Source organism: Labrus bergylta, chromosome 12 (assembly GCF_963930695.1).
Source record: "Labrus bergylta chromosome 12, fLabBer1.1, whole genome shotgun sequence".
NCBI classification, from domain to species: Eukaryota; Metazoa; Chordata; class Actinopteri; order Labriformes; family Labridae; genus Labrus; species Labrus bergylta.
This window is the reverse complement of record NC_089206.1, coordinates 19,850,628-19,861,235: the sequence shown is the minus strand read 5'-3', so window position 1 is coordinate 19,861,235 and position 10,608 is coordinate 19,850,628. Positions and strand designations below refer to the sequence as shown.

The 10,608-nt window shown below is 45.1% G+C and overlaps 1 protein-coding gene across 1 annotated transcript in view; it reads right to left on the bottom strand.

The window, feature by feature from the left end:
* Nucleotides 1-270: 270 nt before the first annotated feature.
* Nucleotides 271-10,608, bottom strand: part of hck (HCK proto-oncogene, Src family tyrosine kinase) — a 13,262-nt gene continuing 2,924 nt past the window's right edge. The window contains exons 2-14 of the mRNA XM_065961576.1: nucleotides 9,348-9,476; nucleotides 7,571-7,604; nucleotides 7,173-7,266; nucleotides 6,389-6,484; nucleotides 5,819-5,922; nucleotides 5,519-5,668; nucleotides 4,938-5,090; nucleotides 4,671-4,853; nucleotides 4,428-4,504; nucleotides 3,200-3,353; nucleotides 1,691-1,822; nucleotides 1,199-1,437; nucleotides 271-665 (exon numbers count right to left, since the gene is read on the bottom strand). Coding sequence (XP_065817648.1) covers nucleotides 1,235-1,437; nucleotides 1,691-1,822; nucleotides 3,200-3,353; nucleotides 4,428-4,504; nucleotides 4,671-4,853; nucleotides 4,938-5,090; nucleotides 5,519-5,668; nucleotides 5,819-5,922; nucleotides 6,389-6,484; nucleotides 7,173-7,266; nucleotides 7,571-7,604; nucleotides 9,348-9,470 — 1,503 coding nt within the window. The 5' untranslated portion in view covers nucleotides 9,471-9,476 and the 3' untranslated portion in view covers nucleotides 271-665; nucleotides 1,199-1,234. The remainder of the gene's footprint in view (nucleotides 666-1,198; nucleotides 1,438-1,690; nucleotides 1,823-3,199; nucleotides 3,354-4,427; nucleotides 4,505-4,670; nucleotides 4,854-4,937; nucleotides 5,091-5,518; nucleotides 5,669-5,818; nucleotides 5,923-6,388; nucleotides 6,485-7,172; nucleotides 7,267-7,570; nucleotides 7,605-9,347; nucleotides 9,477-10,608) is intronic.

Sequence of the window (10,608 nt, the reverse complement as noted above, 5' to 3'; positions counted from 1 at the left end):
CCGTTCCTTTGAGCTGTTTGACATACCTCACTTTGGGATCCCTAACCACTTCCTGTTTCTGTGCTTAACTTCCTGTCCTAACTTTCCACCTTCCAACAACATTTCAAAATAAAAGCCGAAACAAGTTTTATTTTGAAAAGCGAAATACTGGAATTTCAAACATGAGAATAAAAATCGTAATCATTTGACCGTCTTAATATATACTTTATATCTATATTATACATAAAACGATGTGAGAAACACAGTCAATAAAAAACGAGTCATTGTATAAACAGTGATAAAAGCTTTTTACTCTCAGAAAGATCATCACCATAGAAGAAGAAACTTTGACGACTCAGCCGAATTATTTCAGTAATAAATTATATTTTCACACAGAAGAAGAAAAATGTGAACTCATGACAGTTTTCATTTATCTCCCAAATACAGACAGGAAGTGTGAACAGGCATCATCAGGTACACACTACACACCACACACTACAGCAGGTCAAACATCATTGATACAAAGGGACGTCAATAAGAGGCTGAGAGCAGAAGGCACGATGCAGGAGAGGAAGTGGATTCATATAAATACAGGAGTTAGAATATAAAATGATGATAAAGAGGACGAGGAAATCCAGCTGCTCTGCGAGGCTCTCAGGTGACCCACAATCCCCTGAGTCCCGTTTCTGTGTGAAATCAAACAGGCTTCATTATAAGTTGCACAAAAAGAGAGCGACATTATCTGAACTCGGATTATTCTTCTCTGTTAGTGACACTAAGATCTGTCAGATGGTTTATGAAGGCTGCTGTCCTGGGATCACCCAAGACACTGTGTGTGTGTGTGTGTGTGTGTGTGTGTGTGTGTGTGTGTGTGTGTGTGTGTGTGTGTGTGTGTGACTGTGTGTGTGTGTGTGTGTGTGTGTGTGTGTGTGTGTAACTGTGTGTGTGTGCGTCCGTGTGTGTGTGTAACTGTGTAACTGTATGTGTGTGTGTGTGTGTGTGTGTGTTTGTGTGTGTGTGTGTGTGTGTGTGTGTGTGTGTGTGTGTGTGTGTGTGTGTGTGTGACTGTGTGTGTGTGTGTGTGTGCGTGTGTGTGTGTGTGTGTGTGTGTGTGTGTGTGTGTATTTGTGTGTGTGTGTGTGTGTGTGTGTATGTGTGTGTGTGTGTGTGTGTAAAGCATCATGGACTGTGTGTTTAAAGCGTAAAGGAGAAACTGGACCTTCTGTGAGGAATATAACGGCGTGTGTTTTCAGCATCATGGCTGCTGCTGGTACTGGCTCTCTGTGGCGGTGTAGAAATCCTCCAGAACGCTCTGCAGGTAATCGAAGGTGGGTCGGTCCTCAGGTTTATTCTTCCAACACTCCAACATGATTTCATAGAGTTCAGTGGGACAGCTGTCGAGACGCTGCATCCTATACCCTTTCTCCAGAGAGCGAATCACTTCTGGGTTCGTCATCCCTGAAAAAAGAAAACACGGTTCAGCTCAGAGACGCTGATCATGAGACCCTCTCCCACATGAAGGTCCCTGCCTCCTCTGCCCCTCTTACCCCCCTCTGCTCTATCATAGACCTGATGGTCCCTGCCCCCCTCTGCCCCTCTTACCCCCCTCTGCCCTATCATAGACCTGAAGGTCCCTACCCGATGCTACCTGTACTCTGAGAGGAGCTCTTTGTCCTTCTCTTCAAAGACGTTCTGATGAACATGGACCTACCCGGGTAAGGTGTGCGTCCGTAGCTGATGATCTCAGTAAGCAGGATGCCGAAGGACCAGACGTCAGACTTGATGGTGAAGGAGCCGTAGTTGATGGCCTCTGGAGCTGTCCATTTGATAGGAAACTTTGCTCCTGGTTATTATGAGGAAACAAAGATCATGTCATTCTCATGGTGTTCTCATGTTGTTGTCTCTTCGTTACCGTGTCGTTATCATGATGTAATCATGCTGTTATCATGCTGTTATCATGTCGTTATCATGCTGTTATCATGTCGTTATCATGTCGTTATCATGCTGTAATCATACTGTTATCATGCTGTAATCATGTTGTTATCATGCTGTTATCATGCTGGTATCATGTTGTTATCATGTTGTTATCATGCTGTTATGCTGTTATCATGCTGTAATCATGTTGTATCATCGTGCTGTTATCATGTTGTTATCGTGCTGTTATCGTGCTGTTATCATGTCGTTATCATGTTGTTATCATGTTGTTATTGTGCTGTTATCATGTTGTTATTGTGCTGTTATCATGTTGTTATCGTGCTGTTATCATGCTGTAATCATGCTGTTATCATGCTGTTATGCTGTTATCATGTTGTTATCGCGCTGTTATTGTGCTGTTATCATGTCGTTATCATGTTGTTATCATGTTGTTATTGTGCCGTTATCATGTTGTTATCGTGCTGTTATCATGCTGTAATCATGCTGTTATCATGCTGTTATGCTGTTATCATGTTGTTATTGTGCTGTTATCATGCTGTTATCATGCTGTTATCATGTTGTTATCATGTTGTTATCGTGCTGTTATCATGCTGTTATCATGTTGTTGTCCTGTTGTTATCATGTTGTTATTGTGCCGTTATTGTGCCGTTATTGTGCTTTTATAATGCTGTTATAATGTTGTAATCGTGCTGTTATCATGTTGTTATCATGCTGTTTTGCTGTTATCATGCTGTAATCATGCTGTTATCATGCTGTTATGCTGTTATCATTCTGTAATCATGCTGGTATCATGCTGTTATCATGCTGTAATCATGTTGTATCATCGTGCTGTTATCATGTTGTTATCGTGCTGTTATCATGTTGTTATCATGTTGTTATTGTGCTGTTATCATGTTGTTATCATGCTGTTATCATGCTGTAATCATGCTGTTATCATGCTGTTATCATGTTGTTATCATGTTGTTTTCATGTTGTTATCATGCTGTTATCATGTTGTTATCATGTTGTTTTCATGTTGTTATCATGTTGTTATCATGTTGTTATCATGCTGTTATCATGTTGTTATCATGTTGTTATTATGTTGTTTTCATGTTGTTATCATGCTGTTATCATGTTGTTATCATGTTGTTATCATGTTGTTTTCATGTTGTTATCATGCTGTTATCATGTTGTTATCATGTTGTTATCATGTTATTTTCATGTTGTTATCATGCTGTTATCATGCCGTTATCATGCTGTTATCATGCTGTTGTCATGCCGTTATCATGCTGTTATCATGTCATACCCTCTCTGGCCGTGTACTCGTTGTCTTCTATGATTCGAGCCAGACCGAAGTCAGCGATCTTGCAGACCAGAGACTTGTTGACGAGGATGTTAGCGGCTCGCAGATCTCTGTGGATGTAGTTCCTCTGCTCGATGTAAGCCATCCCCTCTGCAGTCTGAGCAGACACAGTCGGGGGGGGGCAGAGGGAGAGAGAGAGAGAGAGAGAGAGAGAGAGAGAGGGAGAGAGGAGAGAGAGAAAGGGAGAGAGAGAGAGAGAGAGAGGGAGAGAGGAGAGAGAGAAAGGGAGAGAGAGAGAGAGAGAGAGAGAGGGAGAGAGAGGAGAGAGAGAGAGGGAGAGAGAGGAGAGAGAGAGAGGGAGCGAGAGGAGAGAGCGAGGGGAGAGAGAGAGAGAGAGAGAGAGAGAGAGAGAGAGAGAGAGAGAGAGAGAGAGAGAGAGAGTGAGAGAGAGGAGAGAGCGAGGGGAGAGAGAGAGAGAGAGAGAGAGAGAGAGAGTGATAAAAAGTTTATCAGGGGGTCAAGGTCAGACCCCTGAGAGGACCATAGCATCCTCCCAAAGGTCCCTACTTCTAAACTGATTACTCAAACTAAAAGATGACGTTGGTCACCAACACAGATACAAAACATTAGCATGTGAGCGTGTTAGCATGATGACATTAGCCTTTAGCTTAAAGCATCTCTGGGTCTCAGGAGCGCTGCTAACATGGCTGTAGACTTCTTATTTATGTATTTCTCAGAACGGGGATACTCCAAGTCCACGTTACAATATTTATCACCAATGAAGGGTCAGGTCTGCAGCCAGACCTGATCCTGCAGCAAGATCAGGTCTGCAGCCAGATCAGGATCAGGTCTGCAGCAGGATCAGGATTAGGTCTGCAGCAGAATCAGGATCAGGTCTGCAGCCAGATCAGGATCAGGTCTGCTGCAGGATCAGGATCAGGCCTACAGCAGGATCAGGTCACCTGGCTGTGAGACAACAGGCTCTCCTTTAAAGGATCAGCTGTGTTCAGGATACAGTTTCACTGCTTTCACCATTGTCTGTAAACACAAAGAGATGAGCTCCTGTTCTCATCGTGCTGCAGACACTCAGACGGTCAGGAACAAAGGGGGTGATGATTGGATCAGTGAGACGGAGACGTTCACAGGTCGACAGATGTTAGAGGAGGTTAAAGCGTGAGAGGATCCCGTCTGATCAGGACGAGTGAGGTTAATGTGAATGAAGGAATCTCACCTGAGCAGAGAAATCAATGAGCTTAGGCAGCTGCACTCGGTTTCCTTCATCACTCTTTAGGAAGTCTAATAAACTCCCTGCACACACACGCGCACACACACACACACACACACACACACACACACACACACACACACACACACACACACACAACAAAAAGAGTGAAGATGAATATATCAGTGACATATTAACCTCTTTACAAACATCATCTGATTTGAAAGAGCGAGCTGCAGCTGGACAAACCTTTCTCCATGAACTCGGTGATGATGTAGATAGGCTCCTCCTTGGAAACCACGGCGTGCAGGCGCACCAGCTTGTCGTGCTGCAGAGACTTCATCAGGTTAGCTTCACCCATGAAGGCTTCCACTGACATGCTGCCCGGCTTCATCGTCTTCACTGCCACCTTGGTGTGTTTGTTGTACGTGGCTTCATACAAAACAAGTTTTTATTCAGAAAATGAATCACGTCATCATTCATGACTTTAATCTGAATCTTTCCTGCTCGTCTCACCCATCCAGACTTCTCCGAACTGTCCGGCTCCGAGTCTCCTGTCCAGTTTGAGTGAGGATCGGGGGATCTCCCACGCGTCCTTCTCCCACGGCTTCTCAGGTTTGGGACTCAAACAGGGACTGGTCAGGGTCTGACACAGACCGTCTCCCTGCTCTGAAACAGGCACAACACAAACATCAGTGGATTTATGTTTACATGAACAGAAATATATCTATTTTCTGCCTGTGATTTAAGTGAACATTATTTCAGCATTGGTCTGCAAAGACTAAAACGGCCCCCTCATCCTGAGATTGGAGATAATTAAAGGGTGAGAAATAGACCTTCAATGACCCTCACATTCAGTCTCATGCAGCAGGTTGATGTTTTCTGATTGGCCAGCAGAGAGAGCTGTTGTTTAGAGGGAGAAAAGAGACTGAAGAGACGTCACTTTCTAAACATGTAAAGGGTTTGGAGTTAAGACCGAGGATTCTCTGTTTGCTTTATCCTCATTTTATATCTTTATGAGATAGTGACAAGGAGCGGCCTGCCATCATTTAGACAATAACTTAAGTTAACTTCCCTCAGTTATTATCTGGACTCACTCTTGTAATGGGTGACCAGCTCCTGCAGGGTGCTGAAGGTGTTTCGTGGAGAGATGTAGAATCCTCCGTTATCCAGAGTTCTGATCTTATAATGTTTCACAGTGTCTACAGAATGACCGTCACTGTCCCGCACTGACAGAGAGTAACTACCTGTGCAGCAGAGAGAGAGACAAACAGGGGTTAACATGTTAGGATTTAATAAAACTGAAACATAGAGGTCACTGTCCTGCACTGACAGATAGTACCTGTGCAGCAGGGAGAGACAGGAACCTTTAACCTCTTTGTGATTGGTTTACTCACCCTTGGTGGTCTCGCTGTCTCGGATCATGTAGGAGCCCACCTTGTTCCCCGGAGCGAGCAGCTGCCGTTCTGCATCTTTCCTGCTCACACCTTTAAAGAACCACCTAAACAACAGAAACACAAACATCAGGAGAGAATCCTAAAACAGGACATCAAGCTGCAGGGATAATGAATGGAGCCCACACTGAAGCAAGCTGCAGTTCCTCCAGTGTCCACTAGAGTCTGTCTCCTGCAGTGAGTCAGTCCCCATAGAGCCCCATGTTAAAATGTCCAACTTTACAGCTGCAGTTCCTCCAGTGTCCACTAGAGTCTGTCTCCTGCAGTGACTCAGTCCCCATAAAGCCCCATGTTAAAATGTCCAACTTTACAGCTGCAGTTCCTCCAGTGTCCACTAGAGTCTGTCTCCTGCAGTCAGTCAGTCCCCATAGAGCCCCATGTTAAAATGTCCAACTTTACAGCTGCAGTTCCTCCAGTGTCCACTAGAGTCTGTCTCCTGCAGTGAGTCAGTCTCCATAGAGCCCCATGTTAAAACATACAACTTTACAGCTGTAATAAGTGTGAGTGACTTACTCCTCGGCCTCCAGAGTGTCTTTAGCTACGTAGTTACTGGGAATGTAACCCTCTTTACCCGTACTGATCAACATTGCTCGCCACCACTCCCCTGACCTGAGGGGCAGAGAGAGAAAGGGGGGGGGGTCAACAGTTGTAAATAATTCTTGCTAACAAAGACTATATAAACGACTCAGTGTGGCCCGTTCACCATTAAAAACACAAACTACATATAGAGTGGATGTAAACAGTTCTCATTTAAAGCTCAGGTCAATCAACCAACCAACCAATCAACCTTGAGCCTGGGCATTAAACTGGGATTGGCTTCTATTGGAAGTTTCAGGGTAATTCTTTTGAATCACAGAAATGTTTATTTGTTTGCTGTAGAAAGTTCAACACATCGGTTGTGAAGAGAGGAAGTCAAACTGAACAAACAAACATTAACAAGACGTTTTAACTTCTCTTCTCAGAACAAAACGTCTAACTTCCTCTTTCACACGTCGGATGAAAAACATCTAAAATATCTGGATCCGTCATACTTCTACTTTTCTGACATGACTCTAAGATCAGGTAACCTGAGCAGTATCTGTTAAACAGGTGTACAGTGAGTGTTAAACAGGTGTGCAGTGAGTGTTAAACAGGTGTGTAGTGAGTGTTAAACAGGTGTGCAGTTGGTGTTAAACAGGTGTGCAGTGAGTCTTAAACAGGTGTGCAGTGAGTCTTAAACAGGTGTGCAGTGAGTCTTGAACAGGTGTGCAGTGAGTGTTAAACAGGTGTGCAGTGAGTGTTAAACAGGTGAACTCACTCTTCTAAAATCTTGAGTTTGTCTCCCTTCTTGAAGCCCAGGTCTCCTTCATGAATGGCCTCGTAGTCGAAAAGCGCCATGGCGATGCTCTCACCTGAAGCAGAGAAACAGAAGCACGGAGAGCAGAGTCTCGCTCAAACATGGAGCTCTTCATATTTTACTCTCTGAACCTTTTGTGACCTGAGAACATACGATAGAACGGAAACCTTCTCTGCTCCATGTCACATGTGACGATGATGTCATCAGACGTGACAAGGGTTTTAGATGAACCTTCTCTTCTGACCGGAACAAGGTTCAACAACACGTTTCATATGTTGGCTATGATGTCATAAAGAACCTTCATGAGATCAATAATATGATAATCTAAACAGAGAACACGATGAACATGAGTCACTGACCTTCTGAAGAGTTTGCAGAGGACGACATCTTGCTCTGCAGAGAGACAGACGTGACCATTAGAGATTAACAGACGAGGTCAGACCTCTTTTTTTGTCTTCTCATGGGGACTACATGCACGTTCTACATGTATTGTGTTTTATATACGAGTGAGAGAGGATGAGTGAGAGAGAGGACAGAGTGAGAAAGAGGACGGCGTGAGAGAGAGGACGGAGTGAGAGAGAGGAGGGTGTGAGAGAGAGGAGGGAGTGAGAGAGAGGACGGAGTGAGAGAGAGGAGGGAGTGAGAGAGAGGAGGGAGTGAGAGAGAGGACGGAGTGAGAGAGAGGACGGAGTGAGAGGGAGGAGGGAGTGAGAGAGAGGACGGAGTAAGAGAGAGGATGGAGTGTGAGAGAGGAGGGAGTGAGAGAGAGGACGGAGTGAGAGAGAGGACATAGTGAGAGAGAGGACGGAGTGAGAGAGAGGACGGAGTGAGAGAGAGGACAGAGTGAGAGAGAGGACGGAGTGAGGAGGACGGAGTGAGAGAGGAGGGAGTGAGAGAGAGGATGGAGTGAGAGAGAGATGGAGTGAGAGAGAGGAGGGAGTGAGAGAGAGGACAGAGTGAGAGAGAGGAGGGAGTGAGAGAGAGGACGGAGTGAGAGAGAGGACGGAGTGAGAGAGAGGAAGGAGTGAGAGAGAGGATGGAGAGAGAGAGAGGATGGAGTGAGCGAGAGGAAGGAGTGAGCGAGAGGATGGAGTGAGAGAGAGGATGGAGTGAGAGAGAGGACGGAGTGAGAGAGAGGACGGAGTGAGAGAGAGATGGAGTGAGAGAGAGGAAGGAGTGAGGAGGACGGAGTGAGAGAGAGGACGGAGTGAGAGAGAGGACGGAGTGAGAGAGAGTACGGAGTGAGAGAGAGAGAGGACGGAGTGAGAGAGAGAGAGGACGGAGTGAGAGAGAGAGAGGAAGGAGTGAGAGAGAGGATGGAGTGAAAGAGAGCATGGCGTGAGAGAGAGGACAGAGTGAGAAAGCGGACGCTTTCTTCTTCATGATGAGAGAGCAAGGGGCACACAGGAAGAAGAAGTTATCTCTCTCTCCCTCTCTCTGTGACACACACACACTCATTTCTACCTTGCTTTTGCTCACCATGTTTTATTGATCGGTTATAAAATCATGTTCTTATCTCACTCTCACTTTACTTGAGCGAGGGTATAGTCTCATGTTTTTATTTGTTTTATTCTTACGATGGGCTTTTCTCTTTAGAGCTGAGCAGCACTGTTGGTCTGACAAATATGCAAACTCACAGCAGTCACATGACCACAGCTGTTTCCTGCTCACACTCTTTATCTGCAGTTTCCTCTTTCTGTGCTCCTTTAATCGTCTCCTCTCTCTCTCTCTGTCTCTCCCTCTCTCTCTCTCTCCCTCTCTCCCTCTCTCTCCCTCTCTCTCTGTCTGTCTCTCTGTCTCTCTGTGTCTCTCTCTCTCTCTCTCTCAATTGAATGGTATGAACGTGTAAAATATATTGCCAAAGACAAATAACAATAATAATAATAATGAAAAGTAATAATTAGCAATTAAGGTCCTCTCTCTCTCCTCCCCCCCTCGCTCTCTTTCTCCCTGATTTCCTGCTTACTTTCCTTTTAAAATAAAGGCGTAAAAAGCCTGAAAAGGAGCCTATCTGCAAAGTTGCATCATGATGGTGTTTGTATGTTGTTTAAATTTACCACGATGTATATATATGTGTGTGTGTGTGTGTGTGTGTGTGTGTGTGTGTGTGTGTGTGTGTGTGTGTGTGTGGCTCACAGCTTTGCTTCCTGTGGTGGGGTCTTTGACATAGTGAGCTGTCTGCGAGCGGCTCTGCAGATCGTCGCTCCCTGAAGGTTTACCCAGAGGCTCCTGCTCCTTCTTGGAGCCCACGCAGCCCATGGTGACCTGCAAGAGGAGAGGAGAAATCACTCAGGAGGAGGACAGCCAACGTGTTTCTATCACCGACTTTAAACGCCACTTTAATCTACAGACATTCAGAAGTGAACCTGAAGGCAGCATGACCATCAGGTAATATTTTTTATTAAATATTCTCAGAAACCATGCGTCCAGTGCAAACAGGTAATAAAGCTGAACCTGACCTTTGACCTCTGCAGGGAGAAACTCTCCGTTGGAATAATATTAAAGCAGCTGCTTCCTTGTTGTGCAGACTCTTAATAAATGATTCATGAGCTACATGTTTATGGCATCTGTTGCTAATGATTAATTCTGCTCCACAAACCACCTCGCACTGACGAGACTCAGGATGAACTTAAAGTAGTTTACACATATTTTACAGATGTTCCTGAGGTGTGTTACAGATGTTCCTGAGGTAGGAGGTGTGTTACAGATGTTCCTGAGGTGTGTTACAGATGTTCTTGAGGTGGGAGGTGTGTTACAGATGTTCCTGAGGTGTGTTACAGATGTTTCTGAGGTGTGTTACAGATGTTCCTGAGGTGGGAGGTGTGTTACAGATGTTCTTGAGGTGGGAGGTGTGTGACAGATGTTCTTGAGGTGTGTTACAGATGTTTCTGAGGTGTGTTACAGATGTTCCTGAGGTGGGAGGTGTGTTACAGATGTTCCTGAGGTGTGTTACAGATGTTTCTGTGGTGGGAGGTGTGTTACAGATGTTCCTGAGGTGTGTTACAGATGTTCCTGAGGTGGGAGGTGTGTTACAGATGTTCCTGATGTGGAAGATGTGTTACAGATGTTTTTGAGGTGGGAGGTGTGTTACAGATGTTCCTGAGGTGTGTTACAGATGTTCCTGAGGTGGGAGGTATGTTACAGATGTTTCTGAGGTGGGAGGTGTGTTACATATGTTTCTGAGGTGTGTTACAGATGTTCCTGAGGTGGGAGGTATGTTACAGATGTTTCTGAGGTGTGTTACAGATGTTCCTGAGGTGTGTTACAGATGTTTCTGAGGTGTGTTACAGATGTTCCTGAGGTGGGAAGTGTGTTACAGATGTTCCTGAGGTGGGAGGTGTGTTACAGATGTTCCTGAGGTGGGAAGTGTGTTACAGATGTTCCTGAGGTGGGAGGT